Below are 22,422 nucleotides of genomic sequence, written 5' to 3'. Positions count from 1 at the left end.
AATGGGGTTGACCTTGAGGTCTATAGACTGATGCTATTCCCTTTTGCTGTAAGAGACAGAGCTAGAATATGGTTGGATTCTCAACCTAAAGAAAGCCTGGACTCTTGGGAAAAGCTAGTCAATGCCTTCTTGGCAAAGTTCTTTCCACCTCAAAGATGGAGTAAGCTTAGAGTGGAAGTCCAAACCTTCAGACAGAAGGATGGAGAATCCCTCTATGAAGCTTGGGAAAGATACAAACAATTAATCAGAAGATGTCCCTCAGACATGCTTTCTGAATGGAGCATCATAGGTATTTTCTATGATGGTCTCTCTGAACTATCCAAGATGCCCTTGGATAGCTCTGCTGGAGGATCTCTTCATCTGAAGAAGACGCCTACAGAGGCTCAGGAACTAATTGAAATGGTTGCAAATAACCAATTCATGTACACTTCTGAAAGGAATCCTGTGAACAATGGGACTAGTCAGAAGAAAGGAGTTCTTGAGATTGATGCTCTGAATGCCATTCTGGCTCAGAACAAGATATTGACTCAACAAGTCAATTTGATTTCTCAAAGTCTGTCTGGAATGCAAAATGCACCTGGCAGTACTAAGGAAGCTTCATCTGAGGAAGAAGCTTATGATCCTGAGAATCCTTCAATGGAAGAGGTGAATTACCTAGGAGAACCCTATGGAAACACCTATAATTCTTCATGGAGAAATCACCCAAATCTCTCATGGAAGAATCAAGAGAGACCTCAACAATGTTTCAATAATAATGGTGGAAGAAATAGGTTTAACAATGGCAAACCTTTTCCATCATCTTCTCAGCAACAGACAGAGAATCCTAAGCAGAACCCCTCTGACTTAGCAACCATGGTCTCTGATCTAATTAAAACCACTCAAAGTTTCATGAATGAAACAAGGTCCTCCATTAGAAATTTGGAGACACAAGTGGGACAGCTGAGCAAGAAAGTTACTGAACTCCCTCCTAGTACTCTCCCAAGTAATACAGAAGAAAATCCAAAAGGAGAGTGCAAAGCCATAACCATGGCCGAATATGGAGAGGAAAGAGAGGAGGTGGACGCCACTGAGGAAGACCTCAATGGGCGTGCACCAATCTCCTCTGAGTTCCCCAATGAGGAACCATGGGAATCTGAGGCTCAAAATGAGACCATAGAGATTCCATTGGACTTACTTCTGCCTTTCATGAGCTCTGATGAGTATTCTTCCTCTGAAGAGGATGAGTATATCACTGAAGAGCAAGTTGCTAAATACCTTGGAGCAATCATGAAGCTAAATGACAAGTTATTTGGAAATGAGACTTGGGAAGATGAACTTCCCTTGCTCACCAAAGAACTGGATGACTTGTCTAGGCAGAAACTGCCTCAAAAGAGGCAGGATCCTGGGAAGTTTTCTATACCTTGTACCATAGGCACCATGACCTTCAAGAAGGCCTTGTGTGACTTAGGGTCAAGTGTAAACCTCATGCCCCTCTCTGTAATGGAGAAATTAGGGATCTTTGAGGTGCAAGCTGCAAAAATCTCACTAGAGATGGCAGACAACTCAAGAAAACAAGCCTATGGACTTGTAGAGGATGTTCTGGTAAAAGTTGAAGACCATTACATCCCTACTGACTTCGTAGTCCTAGAGACTGGGGAGTGCATGGATGAATCCATCATCCTTGGCAGACCCTTCCTAGCCACAGCAAGGGCTATGATTAATGTTGATAGAGGAGAGTTGATCATTCAAGTGAATGAAGAATCCTTGGTGTTTAAAGCCCAAGGACATCCCTCTGTCACCATGGAGAAGAAGCATGAAGAGCTTCTCTCAAAACAGAGCCAAGCAGAACCCCCACAGTCAAACTCTAAGTTTGGTGTTGGGAGGCCACAACCAAACTCTAAGTTTGGTGTTGAACCCCCACATTCAAACTCTAAGTTTGGTGTTGGGAGGTTCCAACACGGTTCTGAGTATTTCTGAGGCTCCATGAGAGTCCTCTGTCAAGCTAATGACATTAAAGAAGCGCTTGTTGGGAGGCAACCCAATGTTTTATAGTTAACTATTTTCTTTTGTTATTTTATCTTTTTTGTAGGTTGATGATCATAAGAAGTCACAAAAACAATGAAAAAAGCAAAAACAGAATGAAAAACAGGAAGAAAAACAGCACACCCTAGAGGAAGATGCTGCTGGCGTTTAAATGCCAGTAAGCCTAGCAGATGGGCGTTTAACGCCCAGTCTGGCACCATTCTGGGCGTTTAACGCCAGAAAGGGGCACCAGACTGGCGTTAAACGCCAGAAAAGGGCTAGAACCTGGCGTTAAACGCCAGGAATGGGCACCAGCCCGACGTTTAACGCCAGAAATGGCTCAAAACGTGAATTTTGATGCCATTTGGTGCAGGGATGACTTTTTCTTGACACCACAGGATCTGTGGACCCCACAGGACCCCACCATCACTCTCTCTCTTCTTCCCCCATTCACCAATCACCTCAACACCTCTTCCCCAAAAACCCTTCACCTATCGAATCCCATCTTTCTCTTCACCACTCACATCCATCCTTCATAAATCCCCACCAACCTCACCCTTCAAATTCAAACCACTTTCCCTCCCAAACCCACCCATAATGGCCGAACCTTTACCCCCCTCTCTCCTATATATACCCTTCTTCAACCCTTCATCCTCACACAACCTAAACACCACTGGCCGAACACACCACCATCTCCTTCTTCTTCATTTCTTCTTCTTCTACTCTCTTCTTTCTTCTTTTGCTCGAGGACGAGCAAACATTTTAAGTTTGGTGTGGTAAAAGCGTTGCTTTTTCATTTTTCCATAACCATTATGGCATCCAAGGCCGGAGAAACCTCTAGAAAGAGGAAAGGGAAGGCAAAAGCTTCCACCTCCGAGTCATGGGAGATGGATAGATTCCTCTCAAGGGTGCATCAAGTCCACTTCTATGAAGTTATGGCCTTGAAGAAGGTAATCCCCGAGGTCCCCTGTTCACTCAAAAAGGGTGAATACCCGGAGATCCGACATGAGATCCGAAGAAGAGGTTGGGAAGTTCTTACCAACCCCATTCAACAAGTCGGAATCTTGATGGTTCAAGAGTTCTATGCCAATGCATGGATCACCAAGAACCATGACCAAAGTGTGAACCTGAATCCAAAGAATTATCTCACTATGGTTCGGGGGAAATACTTGGATTTTAGTCCGGAGAGTGTGAGGGTGGCGTTCAACTTGCCTATGATGCAAGGAGATGAGCATCCTTACACAAGAAGGGTCAACTTTGATCAAAGGTTGGACCAAGTCCTCACAATCATATGTGAAGAGGGCGCACAATGGAAGCAAGATTCAAGAGGAAAGCCGGTTCAACTAAGAAGGCATGACCTCAAGCCCGTGGCTAGAGGATGGTTAGAGTTCATACAACGCTCAATCATTCCCACTAGCAACCGGTCCGAAGTTACCATAGACCGGGCTATCATGATCCATAGCATCATGATTGGAGAAGAAGTGGAAGTTCATGAGGTCATAGCCCAAGAACTCTACAAGGTGGCGGATAAGTCCTCTACCTTAGCAAGGTTAGCCTTTCCTCACCTCATTTGTCACCTCTGTTATTCAGTTGGAGTTGACATAGAGGGAGATACCCCCATTGATGAGGACAAGCCCATCACCAAGAAAAGAATGGAGTACACAAGAGACCCCTCTCATCAAGAGATCCCTGAGATACCTCAAGGGATGCACTTTCCTCCACAAAACTATTGGGAGCAACTAAACACCTCCCTAGGAGAATTGAGTTCCAACATGGGACAACTAAGGGTGGAGCATCAAGAACACTCCATCATCCTTCATGAAATTAGAGAAGACCAAAGAATCATGAGGGAGGAGCAACAAAGACAAGGAAGAGACATTGAGGAGCTTAAGCACTCCATAGGATCTTCAAGAGCAAGAAAGAGCCGCCATCACTAAGGTGGACCCGTTCCTTGATTTTCTTGTTCTTTATTCTTCTGTTTTTCGATTTTTTTTATGCTTATGTCTATCCATGTTTGTGTCTTGTGATCATTAGTGTCTTAGTGTCTATGCCTTAAAGTTATGAATGTCCTATGAATCCATCACCTTTCTTAAATAAATCGTGCTTAAATTGAAAAAGAAAAAGAATTGCATGAATTTTGAATTTTATAACAGTTTAATTATTTTGATGTGGTGGCATTACTTTTGTTCTCTGAATGTATGCTTAAACAGTGCATATGTCTTTTGAATTTGTGGTTCATGAATGTTGGCTCTTGAAAGAATGATGAAAAAGGAGACATGTTACTGAGGATCTGAAAAATCATTAAAAATGATTCTTGAAGCAAGAAAAAGCAGTGAATACAAAAAAAAAAAAAAAACCCGAAAAAAAAAGAAAAAAAAGAGAAAGAAAAAAAGAAAGAAAAAGAAAGAAATAAAGTTGTGATCCAAGGCAATAAGAGTGTGCTTAAGAACCCTGGACACCTCTAATTGGGGACTTTAGCAAAGCTGAGTCACAATCTGAAAAGGTTCACCCAATTATGTGTCTGTGGCATGTATGTATCCGGTGGTAATACTGGAAGACAGAGTGCTTTGGGCCACGGCCAAGACTCAATAAGTAGCTGTGTTCAAGAATCATCATACTTAACTAGGAGAATCAATAACACTATCTGGATTCTAAGTTCCTAAAGAAGCCAATCATTCTGGATTTCAAAGGATAGAGTGAGATGCCAAGACTATTCAGAGGCAAAAAGCTAAAAGCCCCGCTCATCTAATTAATACTGATCTTCATAGATGTTTTTGGAGTTCATTGCATATTCTCTTCTTTTTATCTTATTTGATTTTCAGTTGCTTGGGGACAAGCAACAATTTAAGTTTGGTGTTGTGATGAGCGGATAATTTGTACACTTTTTGGCATTGTTTTTAGTATGTTTTTGGTATGATCTAGTTAGTTTTTAGTATATTTTTATTAGTTTTTAGTTAAAATTCACTTTTCTGGACTTTACTATGAGTTTGTGTGTTTTTCTGTGATTTCAGGTATTTTCTGGCTGAAATTGAGGGACCTGAGCAAAAATCTGATTCAGAGACCAAAAAGGACTGCAGATGCTGTTGGATTCTGACCTTCCTGCACTCGAAGTGGATTTTTTGGAGCTACAGAAGCCCAATTGGCGCGCTCTCAACGGCGTTGGAAAGTAGACATCCTGGGCTTTCCAGCAATATATGATAGTCCATACTTTGCCCAAGATTTGATGGCCCAAACCGGCGTTCAAAGTCACCTCAAGAAATCCCAGCGTTAAACGCTGGAACTGGCACCCAAATGGGAGTTAAACGCCCAAACTGGCACCAGAACTGGCGTTTAACTCCAAGAAGAGTCTCTACACGAAAAATGATTCATTGCTCAGCCCAAGCACACACCAAGTGGGCCCGGAAGTGAATTTTTATGTCATTTACTCATTTCTGTACACCTTAGGCTACTAGTTTTCTATAAGTAGGACCTTTTACTATTGTATTAGAAATCTTGGGATCTTTGGAACCTTTTTCTTTAGATCTTTTGATCACTTTGGGAGGCTGGCCTCACGGCCATGCCTAGACCTTGTTCTTATGTATTTTCAACGGTAGAGTTTCTACACACCATAGATTAAGGTGTGGAGCTCTGCTGTACCTCGAGTATTAATGCAATTACTATTGTTCTTCCATTCAATTCCGCTTGTTCTTTGTCCAAGATATCACTTGTTCTTCAACATGATGAAGGTGATGATTGACGCCCATCACCATTCTCACTCATGAACAAGGTGACTGACAACCATTCTTGTTCTACAAGCATCTGAGGCTTAGTGAATATCTCTTGGATTCCTGATTGCACGATGCATGGTTAATCGCCTGACAACCGAGTGCTCGCCTGACAAACGAGCCAACCATTCCGTGAGATCAGAGTCTTCGTGGTATAGGCGAGAACTGATGGCAGCATTCAAGAGAATCCGGAAGGTCTAACCTTGTCTGTGGTATTCTGAGTAGGATTCAATGATTGAATGACTGTGACGTGCTTCAAACTCCTAGCAGGCTAGGGCGTTAGTGACAGACGCAAAAGAATCAATGGATTCTATTCCGGCCTGAACGAGAACCGACAGATGATTAGCCTATGCTGTGACAGAGCATCAGGGACGTATTTTCACTGAGAGGATGGGAGGTAGCTGCTGACAACAGTGAAACCCTACACGAGCTTGCCATGGAAAGGAGTAAGAAGGATTGGATGAAGGCAGTAGGAAAGCAGAGAGACGGAAGGGAAGGCATCTTCATGCGCTTATCTGAAGTTCCTACCAATGAATCACATAAGTATCACTATCTTTATCTTTTATGCTATTTTCGTTCATCATCATATACATCTGAGTTTACCTGACTAAGATTTACAAGATGACCATAGCTTGCTTCAATACTAACAATCTCCGTGGGATCAACCCTTACTCGCGTAAGGTTTATTACTTGGACGACCCAGTGCACTTGCTGGTTAGTTGTGCGAAGTTGTGTAATGCCATGGTATTGAGCTACCACGTTTGTGGAGCCATTACCGGGGATTATGAGAGTTGTGAAAAAGTATTGTTCACAATTTCGCGCACCAATAATTATTGATATCCTGACTAAGAGTTACAAGATAACCATAGTTTGCTTCAAGCCGACAATCTCCGTGGGATCGACCCTTACTCACGTAAGGTATTACTTGGACGACCCAGTGCACTTGCTGGTTAGTTGTGCGGGATTGCAAAAGTGTGATTGCAATTTTGTGCACCAAGGAGGTTTGGAAGGCAGTGGCGATGGGATCACATGGCAGTTAGGCTAGCGAAGGCTGTGGGACAGCAGGGTAAATGTTAGATTAGAAATCTCCTAAGTTAGATGACCTGTTTAAGGATTTATTTAAATTGTCTTATAAGTTGAATCTTATGCTTGATGTGAAGTTCTAGGATTGTCTCTGGCGTCCCGAAATCTTATATCTTACATTAATGGGAACTATTACCATACTGAGAATCTCTGGTTCTCATATCATATTACGTTATTATTTTTCAGATGCAGGTCACAACTCACCTCAGTGAGTTGTGGAATGGTGATAGAGCAGAGGATCTTTATCATATTTTGGATTTCTTTTGGATATTTTGTTTTAGTACTCTCACTTTTGTATCTTTATTGGCTTTAAGGGCTTACTTTGAGAGATATGTTGTGTACTGTTTTAACTTACCAAAATATGTTCTGTCTGTATATAATTAGTCGGTCCAAACTCTGCAAGCTGAGGCTAGTATTCTATGACTATTATGTTTATATATCTACATATACTTTGTTGTCTTGTACTTGTATCTTATCCTTTACATTTTTAGTTATCCTGTGAACGCTTCGCGTTTTTTTTGTTTCTGCTTTTTGAGCTGTAATTTCTTCATTGAGCTTCTCGTATTATTATTATTCCTTTATATATATATATATATATATATATATATATATATATATATATATATATATATATATATATATAATCGTATAAGCCTTAGAACCGTCGTGGCACTTAGTTATCCTTTACTTTACGGTATGGGGTAAGGCTTAGGGTAATTAGGGTGTTACAATTTCTAGATTTAGAAAATAGGAGATTATGATTAGATCATAGTTTACACCTGAAATAGGGGATTTTCAAATGAAACTGAAGTTGGCTTTGAAAAGAGTTCAGTAACAATCAGATAAAGGCACCTGGTTCTTGTGAGCTCGATTGAGAGAGAACGGAGAAGGACCAAAGTAGGAGGAGCGACGACGACAATAGAGAGAAGGAGCGACGACGACAATAGAGAGAAGGAGCGACGACGGCACGGCAGTAGCAGAGCGACGGCGGCACGAGCAAGAGGAGCAATAGTGGTGCGAACGTGGGGAGCGACAACGGCACAACAGCTACAGAGCGCGACGGCAACGTGAACAAGAGGATTGATGGTGGCGCAACAGTGAGGAGCAACGTCGGCAGCGAAGAATGAGGGTTGGTGAATTTGGGGTAAAATTAAAGTTGCTGATGAAATGGGGAATTTGGGGGAATTCTGTTTCTGAACGTGCTGGCGGGAAGTGGACGCGGGGCTATGTTTTTAGCAATAAAAATTGACAGCATATTTGTCAATTTTAATTTGAAAAAAAATCAACACTCTTAGCATCTATTTTATACATTAAATTCACATCGTTTATTTGATTTTAGAAAGAAATCTAGACCGTTCAAATTTATCGACGATAAACATTGTCGATATTTTAAATATAAAAATAGACGCCATATCTGTCGGTTTTAAAATAAAAGTATTTACCATTCCTAGTTCGTCGTCAATATAACGATAATAAAGAAAGGGTTAATGCATAAAAAAAATCGACAGCCAGGCTGTTGATTTTATTATTTTATTTTTTATGATCTTTTTTTTAAATATCGACATTAAGCTGTCGAAAAATATCGACAAAAGAAATAATCGTCGATTTTTTGCGTCGAAAAATATGCTTTTTTTATCGTGAAGAACAAATAAATATTTATTATATTTTTTTATTATACACTATGTATCAATATTACATTTAAATATTTACTCTCTTTGTTACCGAAAAGAATTTACTATGTTAACAATTTTACAATAATAATAATAATAATATAATAATTCAATTAGTGTATTGAATAGTATAACACATCTCAAAGTTAACCTCAAACCTAATAATGAGAAGGTTTCTTAAAATACACATGAAATATGTCATAGGAGAAAATAACATTTCCTAAATAATAAGAAACATTGAACACATGACCCACACTGAATCAAAGTCTCACTCCCAGATTAATTCCAAGTTAAGTAAACTAATAAACAAAAAATCAAATCAAATAACTCAGAAAATTAAACTGCCTTAAAATCAATCACGGAGTCCACATAAAGTCTCAACAAACGTGTGAGGCAGAACGTCAAGTACCACCCACACACTAACTGTTAAGGAAACAACTTAACTCTGCTTGATGATATCATTAAAAGGAAGATTACACTGATTACTTATGAAATGAGCCAATGTAGTATACAACACTCTTTATTTAAAATTTGTAACCAAACTTTTACTTCGTAAAAAAATTCAATTAAATTCCTTTAATTTAAATGTTGTCCATCAAATTTCTCCTTCATACAAGTATTTTGGATGCCTTTATTATTTAAAAATTTTGTAATGAGTGTTCTATAATTTATTAAGCACAAATACTTTACTGAGTTGTCGTATTTATGTGTCGGATATATTTCGAATACGACATTCATCGACATTCGTCTAACACGCGTGCTTTTTATGTCCACCAATTGTATCTTAATAAAAAATAAAAAATTCTTCTCCGGATATATTTAGACATACCTACATACCATCATATATTAACGTATACAATTTTATTCTTAACATGTATTCTTGAAATAGAAATAATATATATTATTTTTTATGAAAACAAAAATATTTTAAATACTTTATATAATTAAAAAATATTAAAAATAGTTAAAAAACTAATTTATATTTTAATATCAATAAAATATCAAAATATTATTATAATTTATATAAATATATATAACGTGTCCCTGTATTTTATAAGAATTTAAAATTCGTGTGTCTATATATTTCGTGTCGTGTCGAATCTAATGTCCGTATCAATACCCATACATCATAGCAATATTTTTTTATGAGATTTTTGGCGTAATGTAAACACTTAATAGAAAACATTTAAGTTATATAGAACTGCATAAATTTAGCTAAAAATAAAGTGAAATTACAGAGAATTTCAAAGTAATTAAACTTATATAATTATTATTAATAATTAATAATATCACTTGACTAAAAGAAGTTTTGCATAACTTTTTAATGAAGGATAACTATCTTGATCGAATAATTATAGCAATAATATAAAATTTAGATTGATTTAATTTCTAAGAATATTTTTATTTGTTTTTAATTTGTTATTATAATAAATTAATTTATAAGATGATAATAAAACTACAAATAAAACAGACAACATAGATATTGTTTAATTATTATATTATTGTTGTATTATATTAGTATTGTATAATTTATTTAGTATAAATTTTATTTTTTTCAATTTTTACAATTTTTTATTCCAACAATATATTTCAATTAAATCGTTCATACAATTTTAATGTTATGTCATTAATATTAACATCATTTGAAGATGTATTTTTTTCAAAGAGACTATATATATATGATTTGTTTTAATAAAATTGTTATTTTTATACATTATAACGTTATATATATGTTTGATTGCATAAATTTATTATTTAGTTTGATAGTTAAATTTGTCTTTAAAAGATCATTTATTTTTTAAATTAGTTCTCAAATAAATTTTTTAGTCATATTAGTTCTTGAAAAATAAAACGTAAATCAAATTAGTCTTTTGGTTAGTTAAATGATACTGTGTTACGTTAAGTGTCACATGCCATGATAACATGATAGGTTAATGCATGTGTCACAAGATGATTAGTTAACGTGTTAAGTGAGTGACACTAGCACGTTGCGTGTCATTTGACATATAAAAAAAGTTATTTATAATCAAAATAGTTCCTAAAAATTTAAACATAAGTCATTTTTATTTTTAAAATTTAAAAAATTAATCAAATGAGTCCTTATATAAATTTCTTTTATTTATAATCTTTTATATCTCACTAAATAAATATAGTGGTTATTTTTAAAAAATTATATTAAAATATTAAGATTCAACAAGTGATTCCACAAATTAGTTTTTCAATTATTGAGTTCTACCATATAAATTAAACAATAATAAAAATCATAATTTTTAAAAATTTAAAAAAATTAAATTTTAAAATAATTACTATATTATTTAATGAGATTTAAAATATTAAATTTTTAAATATATAATCAACAATAATTTGATAAACTCATTTAAATAAAAAAATTTCACTATAAAAATTATAATTTGAAAATGTAAAATTTTAAAATACAAATAACAAAATAACTTTGTAATAGTTTAATTACTTTTGTTATTTTATGTAAAGAGAATTTTGTTTATTAAAGTCTAAAAAATAATATCAAAATTATTACTATCAAAAAATATTTTTAATATAATATTATGAAGAAAAAATAAAAAAAATTTATATAAGGACTAATTTTATTAATTTTTAAAATTTTAGAGATGAAAATAATTTACGTCTGGATTATCAAGGACTATTTTGATTATAAATAACTTTTTAAATGTTATTTGTACACCAAAATCAGCCACTAAAATCAGCTACCAATGTATTTGTGTTAAATACATGTGTGGTTTAATTTATTTTCAATATGTATAATGTGTATTTGTATTCTATCATGTATTTTATATTGGTGATTGACTTTGATGACTGATTTTAATGTACACATAACATAACTTTTTTAAATCTCAAGTGACACGTGACGTATTAGATGTCATTGACCTGATATGTCAACTAATCATCTTGTGACACGTGGCATTAACTTACGACATTATAATACCACGTGACACTTTACTTAGAAAATTGTTGTGTAATTTTTTAAACGATGAAAAATTATTTTGATAGAATAATTAATAATAATATTAAATTTAAATTGAATTAAAGTTAAATTAAGTTTTTAAGTGACAAATTTCGTATTTAGTTTTAAATTATTATTATAATATATAGTCATATAAATATTAATATTAATGTGATATTTTATACACCCAAAATGAAATTGAAATGGAAGTTTGGTTTGGAATTTGTCTAAAAACTTTTTTAAAATACCAAAAGTGTGTTCGAAAGAAAACACGTTGGCTTTGGACAAATGTGCACAATCTTCTCCCAGAATCTCGCTCTCTCCTTCCATTGTTCTTTCTCTGAGGTTCAAAACCAAAATATCAAGCACACGTCTCACTTTATAACATCATCTTCCTCCCACTGATTTCTATTTCTTCTACACACAATGAATCTCTCACATTCCATAATTTCCCATGTCAATAAATAATGATAATAGTAGTAATCACAAGTCTTAATTGCCTTGGAGTTTTCTTTCTTGAGCATTAAAAACAACGCCTTTCCTTCCAAAAAGGCCCATTGTAACTTGATGGGTGCCAAGAACCTTCTTGTGCTTAAAACTCACGTCGATGGTTCCATCAATATAAGCTTTGTGAATGATTTTGTTTATGGCAACATGTTCTGGGCTTTTCGTTCTTTGTGGGGTTTCATATCCACTGTTGTGGTTTATTTCTCTGGGCTCATACTGAGATACATATTAAGGTTTGTTCTGTTGACTATTATTTCTCTGGTTAGTGTTTGCGATTCCATTCAATATGAATAATGCTTTATATCTTTTTTTTTTCCTTTTTGTGATTTCAGGTTTCTTCAGCTTGGTGATGCAAAGAATGAGGTTAACGTTCAACCACCTGATGCAGATTCTGAGGCCAATGGGATCTCAGAAAAACTTGCTACTTTCTTCTTTTGGAGTGAAAATTTTCTAGAAGTTGGTGAAGAAAGACAAACTGAAATAGAAACAGAGAGCTCTGCTTCCATGGAAGATAATGAAAAAAGTGACGGAGAAACAGAGAGCTCTGTTTTGAAGAAGGTTGAATGTGATACTAATAAAGACCATGCGGAAAGTGGAATAGAAGGTGAAGAAGATGGATCTGATTTCATGGAGAGTAACTCTTCTGTTCATGAAGATGCTGAGAAGAATGTTGCTGAAGAAGAGGGATTTGTGTTCATGGAAATGGACTGGGATCCTCGTAAATGTAAACTAGATGAAGATGAGACAGAGTTCTTGGGGTTAATCGAAAGCAATTCTAGTGTTCTTGAAGGTGGTGAGAAAATTGATGAAAGCAAAACAGAGGAATCTGTTTTCATGGAGAATGGTTTTAACACCAAGAACAGAGAAGAAGAAAAAGAAGAGGAAACTGTGGAGACTAATTTCACAACGAACACGAGGAAGTGTGAGTACATGTGCGGAAAAGACACAATTAGTGGGTTCATAGAAGAGCCCACAGCCATGAGCTTCAGCTTTAGAGAATTTTACATGGGTCCATATGTTTCAACAACCATTTCTCATAATTCATGTACCGACAGTGCCAAACAATTTTCAGCTCTTGATTCACAAGCAGAGGACTCTGTAGCTCATGGAGAAACAAAGGACTCTGTTCAAGAACAGGGTTCTAGTACTACTGCTCCTCCTAATCCTAGTACTAGTGTTCCATTTTGGTTCGAGAGCCACCCATTTGTTGAAACTGATTTGTCCGACAAAGATAATGATGACTTCCTTTTCAATGAAAACTTGATAGTATCGGATTCGGAGTCGGAGTCATCTAGCTCAAGTGGCTTAATCTGGGGCAACGTCGACAACAAAGTTGACAGTGATTCGTTAACATATGAGTTTCTTGTTGGTAAGAGCATTGATGAAAGCTTTGAGACTAAGATTATGAAGCTGATGATGCAAGAGGATCGAATCGAAGGTGAGGATGCGAAGCAATCTTCATCCGATGATGATGATGATGGGTTCATAGAAATGGGACAGGTTAAGAACGATTCGAAGTCCTTCAACACACATGAAGAGAAAGGGTGGAGCAATGACATGAAGAAAAGTGAAGCTAAGTGCAAAAAGAATCTTCAATCGAATGAACCGGATTCCAATTTTGATACTAACGAGGATGATTTGGAATGGGAGCATGATGATTTGGTGGAGCAATTGAAGCTGGAGTTGAAAAATGCAAGGCGAGGAGGACTAGCCACAATTCCAGAAGAGGACGAGGGCGAGGACGAAGACGAGAAAGAAGAGGAGAAGGCGGAGAACGAAAAAGAAGAGCTAACGGAGTCTCCGAAACCGAAAATGGGGTTTGATGAAGATCTTGAGCAATTGGAAGTCGCAGAGAAGGTTGAATACAGTGAACAAATAGATGAAATTGAGAGAGTTTACAAGAGCTATGCAGAGAAGATGAAGAAACTGGATATCTTGAATTACCAGACCATGCATGCATTAGGTAAGAACCAAATTAATTTTCATATCATTGTTAAAATTGGTGTTGTTAGAGCATTTTGAATTTTTGAACAATTTCAACGTTGTTCTTTTGAAAGTTTTCAGCATCTTGCTTTACCAAACTCTCATCCCATCTGCATCATCAAAAGTAGCATATTGAAGTTCATTTTTTTCCTGGTAATTTCATAATATTCTATAACGCCTTTTTTCTTGATGAATTTATGCCACACTTTTTCTTTTACTTTCAAATAATTGTTAAGTACAATGGTTAATGGTGGGCCCTTGTTTTACACCAGTCATATCTTGTTTAATTATGTACACATAAAGCTATTCATTTCTAGTTTATTTCTCAACAATAATTGAATAGATAGTGACAAGTCTGCTTCATATAATTGAACAGATAGGTCTACTTTATACATTAAAGACGTTAAAGTATCAGGGATATTGGGATTTATTTCACCTAGTTTTTAGAATTTAAAGCATTCAATAAAGATGAAGGAACCTTGAAATAGTGTTTTTTTGAGATTTGACCCGGATTGGTTTCTAGTATTGTACTCTAAGCAAAAGAAAACTTGTTTCTTTAGCAATAAAATAATAATCAAGCTAATATCTTTTATTGTTGGGTTTTGCTATCCATTTGTTTTATTATTATTAACTCACCTACTTTGCTGCTTACAATTATTGTAGGTCTAATTCAACTTAACAAAGACCCTCTTAAATTAATTTCGATACCAAAATCCACAACCCAAGGTGCAAAGCCCGTGATTTCCCATAATCTATGGCCAAGAAAAGGATCAAAGAACACAAATGATCCAATTTTGAAACGTGTTCATGAACTTCATAGAGATCTTGAATTGGTCTATGTTGGGCAAGTTTGTCTCTCATGGGAAATCCTTTGTTGGCAACACAAGAAGGCACAAGAGTTGCAACAAGAACATCATAGTCATGGTCATAGGTATAACCTTGTTGCTGGTGAGTTTCAACTTTTCCAAGTTCTCTTGCAAAGGTTCATAGAGAATGAGCCGTTTCAAGGGCCGAGGATTCATAACTATGTCAAGAACCGCTGCGTCATTCGCAACCTTCTCCAAGTTCCGGCCATCAAAGGTGAAGTATCAAAATCAAATATTTAGTTTCTATTCATCTTATATTTAACAATGTTATGTGTACGAAAAATATCAGTAACTCATGTTGAATATATGTTCAAATAAAAAGTACACATTAAAAATAAATTAAACAATATATATTTATACACAAATATATAGTGATTAATTTTTTGCATGCATATAACTTAGCTTCACCCAAGTATGCGCGTATTTGTATTTGTGCAACAAATTGCTGCCTCATCTGAGATTTTTTTCCCTTTTCTTTTCGGTAGTTGATAGCTTGAAGGATAGGAATATGAGTAAAGTAGAAGAAGAGGTTCCAATTACAAGTGGAAGGTTGGCAGATATCATAAAAGAATGCATGAGGGTGTACTGGGAATTTGCCGGAGCAGATAAGGATTATGGGAACGTGGTCCTTAAACTTTCTCAGCGAATTCCAGCTGAACTCAAAGATCCTTCAACTTCAGGTCTTATAGATGATATGAGAGTTCAACTACATAAGGTATGCTACTATATGCAAAGATGAAAAAGGATTATACTACATGAGACCCTTCAATTTCAGGTCATATCAGTACTCTTATTATACATTTGCATTAGTCTATATAATTTCTTTATTATACTACATGAGACCCTTTAATTTAGGATTTTGAAAAACTAAGTATTTTGTTTAATTGTATCATTAGTCTATATAATTTCTTTTTTCACATAAGCATACATTTTTATTATAGTATTTTTATTTTTTGTAAATAAAAATAAGTGATTGTGGATTTGTAATTTTTTTTAAGAAAAAGATTAAGTTATCATAGAATTGTTAAAGAAAATACTAAATACATGCACACATTTCTCACCTTTTGTAAAAAATAATGTTATTTATTTTCTGTTATCTATTATTAGTTTGATTAATTTTTAATACAAAATAAAAAAGAAAATTCATCAAAAGAATAGATGCTCATAATAAATTACAAATTTAGATTCTTGGTTTGTATGTATGCAGAAGGAGAAATGGCTGAAGGACTTGGTGAGGAGTGGGAATTGCATAGTAAGGAAGTTCCAAAAGCACCACCAAGACGAACTTGATCATGAGCAATTGGTTGCCCAAGTTGGGTTGAGATTAATTTCAAGGGTCCTAAGCATGTCAAGATTAAGGAAGGAACAGGTTCTATGGTGTAACGAAAAGTTGCACCGCATCAGATTCTTGAGCAGGAAGAACGTTCAGGTTGAACCTTCTTTCTCGCTTTTTCCATGTTGAATCAGAAGTCAGAACTATAGAGATACTTTAATTTAACACAGAAAATTAATTATATACCTAAACTACCATCTAGGAGCATCTGCATACATTGAACTCATTTTGTTCCATTGTATATGTATAATAATAACGATATAAAGATATATATAGATATGGATAACGCTTATTACAAAGGTTGCGAGAACTCAACCTATCAATGAACTGGTATTTAGTGATTTAGTAATTTAATCTGTTTAATTAAATAGAAAATAAAATTATTAAAAATTTAATATTTAATTTTAATATTTAAATTTAGTTATTTTTAAACTAATAAAATTTAAAATTTGATAATTTCACATAATAAATTATCTAATTTATTATTAAAAATTTAAAAACAACTTTAAACATTAAATTTATAATTAAAAAAAAGTCAAAATAAACTCAATGTTTTACTACAAAAAAAAAAAAAAAACATTAGCAAATAAGTTTTCAATTAAATAAAGACATTCATCACAAATCATTTAAGTAATACAAGTTATATACAGCAAAATATAAAACCTCATCCATAAAAAAAATACACATTCAAATTCTTTAGAAGTTCTTATGAACAAAATCATTCCAAAAAATTTAACAAAGTATCATGCACCATCATAAATATTATTCCAAAATTAATAAAACAAAAATAACAAAAAAAAAAGATTTTATTTTGTCCAGCAACGAGACTAATCAACAGTTAATCAAACTGAAATCATGATTAATTTTTGACAATTATAGCAACTAAAATCTACTCTGTCCAGCAATTAGAATCTAAAATAAAAAGTATAGTAATTTAAAATTGTTATAATTAACAAAATAAGAATAAAATTAAATTGAACTGTTGAAGAACTCAAGAAAGAGAGAGAATAACATAATCAAACTGTATAATATTTTACTGCGACAGAGAGAGAGAGAGATTCCACAGCAAAGGAGGAACTGCAGTGACAAAGTGAGCTTAAAAGAGAATCAGTTTGCGACGGCGAAAATTTGAGCAGAGATTCTGATACGAAAATAAAAGGATAAATAAGACAAGAATTGAAATTGAATAAAAAAAATACATTGAAATTGAAATAGAAACAAAAAGGATAGGTTGAAATTGAATACAAAGAGAATCACTCTACTTTCTACCTAATTTTTTAACGTAACAAGAAAGGGACTCCTCAACCTAACTTGTCAACGCCATAGTTTGGGAATTAATTCGAAGGGACTCCTCAACCTTCTAACCAATTCCCTGATGCAATAAGAGAGGGACTCTTCAACTTTAATTGTCCACACCATGATTTCATTACGAAACCAAAAAGGGGTTTTAAACCTCTAAATCATTCTATTCTACAACTACAATAGCTAAGGAGGTATTTATAACCTCTTATTAGGTTAAAACCAAGGTTGCGAGAACCGGACCGGTCATCGAACCGGTCGAGTTATTGGTTCAATGGTTCAATGGTTCAACCGGGGTTGAACCGTGGTTGAACCGGTTTAATTAAATATAGAGTAAAATCATAAAAAATTCAATACATAATTTTAAAAATTTAAATTCAATCATTTCTAAACTAATAAAATTCAAAATTTAACAATTTCACAAAATAAATTATTCATAATTTATCATTAAAAGTCACCATCACTTCACAAAATTAAAGCATTCTGTCTATGAAATCACCTAAATTGCAAGAAGTTTGAGCATTTCACTCATTTAGGTGTTTTCATAACAAAAATAACATCAACCACAAGCATGAAGAGCTACCATGAGCAATGGATAAACATGAGTTTCATAACTTAAACAAGCATCAAGAGACAACCTAAAGTGCATTATTCTTGAACAATTTGCCTAAACAAAGAGCGGTTCAAACTATATGGTAACTACAACATATAATTCAAACTCAAAGCATCACAGAGGCATTTAATCGGAACACCTAGCACGCAATGTACAAATTTATCATAAACAAACAAACTTCAGCTGCAATGCTTATCCATTCAACAACTTCCACACTTAATACAGCCAAACACAATAACAAATAGAAGTAACCAAGCTTATATAAGCAAGCAAAGCATCAGCCAACCGAGAAATTTCCAATTCTCAAAACTTGCAACAAACCTAGAATCTACAAACTGAACTACCTTATTCCAACAACCTAGAATCCACTAACGAAAATAAAAAATCCAACTAAACTAATGTAGAACAAACTATAGACTGGTGGCAGAGCGTTAATGGATCACAACTTAATTATTATAAAAAATCACAACTTAATTATCATAAAAAATCCACACTTAAGCACACTCTTTTGGCCTTGGATCACAACTTCATTATTATTTTTTTTCTTTCTCTTTTTTTTTTGCATATACTCTTTTTTTTTTTTGAATTCACTGCTTTTTCTTGCTTCAAGAATCATTTTTATGATTTTTCAGATCCTTAGTAATATGTCTCCTTTTTCGTCATTCTTTCAAGAGCCAACATTCATGAACAACAAATTTAAAAGACATATGCACTGTTCAAGCATACATTCAGAAGTCAAAGTATTGCCACCACATCAAAATAATTAATCTGTTATAAAATTTAAAATTCATGCAATTCTTCTCTTTTTCAATTAAGAACATTTTTCATTCAAGAAAGGTGATGGATTCATAGGACATTCATAACTTTAAGGCATAAACACTAAGACATTAATGACCATAAGACACAAACATAGATAAACATAAGCATAATTTTCGAAAAACAGAAAAATGAAGAACAAGGAAATTAAAGAACGGGTCCACCTTAGTGATGGCGGCTTGTTCTTCCTCTTGAAGATCTTATGGAGTGCTTGAGCTCCTCAATATCTCTTCTTTGCCTTTGTTGCTCCTCTCTCATGATTCTTTGATCTTCTCTAATTTCATGGAGGAGGATGGAATGTTCTTGGTGCTCCACCCTTAGTTGTCCCATGTTGGAACTCAATTCTCCTAGGGAGGTGTTGATTTGCTCCCAATAGTTTTGTGGAGAAAAGTGCATCCCTTGAGGTATCTCAGGGATTTCATGATGAGTGGGATCTCTTGTTTGCTCCATCCTTTTCTTAGTGATGGGCTTGTCCTCATCAATGGGGATGTCTCCTTCTATGTCAATTCCAACTGAATAACAGAGGTGACAAATGAGATGAGGAAAGGCTAACCTTGCCAAGGTAGAGGACTTGTCCGCCACCTTATAAAGTTCTTGGGCTATAACCTCATGAACTTCTACTTTCTCTCCAATCATGATGCTATGAATCATGATGGCCCGGTCTATAGTAACTTCAGACCGGTTGCTAGTGGGAATGATTGAGCGTTGGATAAACTCCAACCATCCCCTAGCCACGGGCTTGAGGTCATGCCTTCTCAGTTGAACCGGCTTCCTTCTTGAATCTCTCTTCCATTGAGCGCCCTCTTCACAAATGTCTATGAGGACTTGGTCTAACCTTTGATCAAAGTTGACCCTTCTAGTGTAGGGGTGTTGATGAGCGGATAATTTATACGCTTTTTGGCATTGTTTTTAGTATGTTTTTAGTATCTTTTAGTTAGTTTTTAGTATATTTTTATTAGTTTTTAATTAAAATTCACTTTTCTGGACTTTACTATGAGTTTGTGTGTTTTTCTGTGATTTCAGGTATTTTCTGACTGAAATTGAGGGTCCTGAGCAAAAATCTGATCCAGAGACTGAAAAGGACTGCAGATGCTGTTGGATTCTGACCTCCCTGCACTCGAAGTGGATTTTCTGGAGCTACAGAAGCCCAATTGGCGCGCTCTCAACGGCATTGGAAAGTAGACATCCTGGGCTTTCCAGCAATATATAATAGTCCATACTTTGCCCAAGATTTGATGGCCCAAACCGGCGCTCAAAGTCACCTACAGAAATTCCAGCGTTAAACGCCGGAACTGGCATAAAATTCGGAGTTAAACGCCCAAACTGGCATGAAAGCTGGCGTTTAACTCCAGAAAAGGTCTTTACACGAAATTCCTTCATTGCTCAGCCCAAGCACACACCAAGTGGGCCCGGAAGTGGATTTTTCTGTCATTTACTCATTTCTGTAAACCTTAGGACACTAGTTTACTATTTATAGGATCTTTTGACATTGTATCCGTACCTTATGACCTCATAACATTTCTTACACGTTTCTTTCCACAGTATGAGCCTCTAAACCCCATGGTTGGGGGTGAGGAGCTCTGCTGTGTCTTGATGGATTAATGCAATTACTACTGTTTCTTATTCAATCATGCTTGCTTCGATTCTAAGATAACACTTGTTCTTAATCCGGATGAATGTGATGATCCGTGACAATCATCATCATTCTCAACTATGAACATGTGTCTGACAACCACCTCTGTTCTATCTTAGATTGAGTAGTTATCTCTTGGGTTCTTTAATCGGAATCTTCGTGGTATAAGCTAGAACTGATGGCGGCATTCAAGAGAATCCGGAAGGTCTAAACCTTGTCTGTGGTATTCTGAGTAGGATTCAATGACTGGATGACTGTGACGTGCTTCAAACTCCTGAGGGCGGGGCGTTAGTGACAGACGCAAAAGAATCACTGGATTCTATTCCGGCCTGATTGAGAACCGACAGATGATTAGCCTATGCTGTGACAGAGCATCAGGGACGTATTTTCACTGAGAGGATGGGAGGTAGCCACTGACAATGGTGAAACCCTACATACAGCTTGCCATGGAAGGAGCCTTGCGTGTTTGATGAAGAAGACAGTAGGAAAGCAGAGATTCAGAAGATGGAGCATCTCCAAACCTCAACCCATTCTCCATTACTGCAATACAAGTAACCATTTCATGTTCTTTTGCTTTTTACAATCAATCCTGATAATTTCTGATATCCTGACTAAGATTTACAAGATAACCATAGCTTGCTTCAAGCCGACAATCTCCGTGGGATCGACCCTTGCTCACGCAAGGTATTACTTGGACGACCCAGTGCACTTGCTGGTTAGTTGTGCGGGATTGCAAAAGTGTTATTGCAATTTCGTGCACCAAGTTTTTGGCGCCGTTGCCGGGGATTGTTCGAGTTTGGACAACTGACGGTTTATTTTGTTGCTTAGATTAGGACTGTTTTATTTTTGTTGGTTTAGAGTCTTTTAGTTGAGTCTAGTTCATATTTTAAGTTTGGTGTCAATTGCATGCTTTTGTTCTTCTTTTAGTTTTTCGAATTTGCATGTCCTTAGTTCCTTTTTGATTCATAAAAGTTCTAAGTTTGGTGTCCTCTTTGTGTTTTTCCTTTAAAATTTTCGAAAAAAATTTGTGTTTGATTTCTAAAAATTTTAAGTTTGGTGTCTTTTTGTGTTTTTCTCTTTCATCTTTTTAAAAATCAAATCTTTTTCATAAAAATTTTTCAATCATATCTTTTTAATTGCTGTTTTCAAAATCTTTTTTTTACTAATTGATTCAGTTCTCAATTTACTTTGATCTTTTTCTCTTTTGATTTTCGAATTTTCATTTTAATTTTCCTTTATTTTATTTTAATTTTTTTCGGTTATTTCAAAAAATAAAATAAAATAAACAAAATTTATCTCTTTGCAATCATTATCATTTCCCTTTTGTCCATTATGGACTTAAGTGGAATTAATCAGTCCAGAAAGACTCTGGGGTCATATGCTAACCCCATTACAGCTGCATATGGGAGTAGCATCTGCACGCCCCCCATCAAAGCAAGCAGCTTTGAGCTAAATCCTCAACTCATTATCATAGTGCAGCAAAATTGCCAGTATTCCGGTCTTCCACAGGAAGAACCTACTGAGTTTCTGGCACAGTTCTTACAAATTGCTGACACAGTACATGATAAAGAGGTAGATCAGGATGTCTACAGATTATTACTGTTTCCATTTGCTGTAAAAGATCAAGCCAAAAGGTGGTTGAATAACCAACCTACAGCAAGCATAAAGACATGGAAACAGTTGTCAGACAAATTCCTGAATCATTTTTACCCTCCAAAGAGGATGACACAGCTAAGGTTGGACATCCAAGGCTTTAAACAAGAGGATAATGAATCCCTTTACAATGCCTGGGAGAGGTATAGAGGTATGCTAAGGAAATGCCCCTCTGAAATGTTTTCAGAGTGGGTACAGTTAGACATTTTCTACTATGGGCT

The 22,422-nt window shown here is 35.2% G+C and overlaps 1 protein-coding gene and 1 non-coding gene across 3 annotated transcripts; one reads left to right on the top strand and one right to left on the bottom strand.

The window, feature by feature from the left end:
* Positions 1 to 162: 162 nt before the first annotated feature.
* LOC130984244 (small nucleolar RNA R71) lies at positions 163 to 270 on the bottom strand. The gene has a single exon (XR_009088190.1). It is a non-coding gene; the product is annotated as a small nucleolar RNA R71 (small nucleolar RNA).
* Positions 271 to 11,821: 11,551 nt separating this feature from the next.
* Positions 11,822 to 20,642, top strand: LOC130979207 (uncharacterized). 2 transcript variants are annotated; one of them, XM_057902584.1, is made up of 6 exons: positions 11,822 to 12,238; positions 12,338 to 13,968; positions 14,652 to 15,068; positions 15,340 to 15,569; positions 16,062 to 16,283; positions 19,939 to 20,642. In XM_057902584.1, the coding sequence occupies exons 1-6, from the start codon at positions 12,066 to 12,068 to the stop codon at positions 19,951 to 19,953; spliced, it is 2,688 nt and encodes an 895-aa protein (XP_057758567.1). In that variant the 5' UTR covers positions 11,822 to 12,065; the 3' UTR covers positions 19,954 to 20,642. The 2 variants fall into 2 exon arrangements, with proteins under 2 accessions (XP_057758567.1, XP_057758566.1); XM_057902583.1 differs by lacking the exon at positions 19,939 to 20,642 and having other exon boundaries at positions 16,062 to 16,485.
* Positions 20,643 to 22,422: the final 1,780 nt, after the last annotated feature.

Source organism: Arachis stenosperma, chromosome 5 (genome assembly GCF_014773155.1).
Source record: "Arachis stenosperma cultivar V10309 chromosome 5, arast.V10309.gnm1.PFL2, whole genome shotgun sequence".
Classification (NCBI taxonomy): Eukaryota; Viridiplantae; Streptophyta; class Magnoliopsida; order Fabales; family Fabaceae; genus Arachis; species Arachis stenosperma.
This window is presented reverse-complemented; position numbering and strand designations above follow the sequence as displayed.

What these genes read in the sequence shown, in the direction of transcription:
- LOC130979207 (XM_057902583.1), top strand. Translation starts at nt 12,066, where the DNA reads ATGGGTGCCAAGAACCTTCTTGTGCTTAAAACTCACGTCGATGGTTCC. An exon ending in CCAGACCATGCATGCATTAG is followed by an intron (nt 13,969 to 14,651) that starts GTAAGAACCAAA and finishes CAATTATTGTAG; the next exon opens with GTCTAATTCAACTTAACAAA. An exon ending in TGAGAGTTCAACTACATAAG is followed by an intron (nt 15,570 to 16,061) that starts GTATGCTACTAT and finishes GTATGTATGCAG; the next exon opens with AAGGAGAAATGGCTGAAGGA.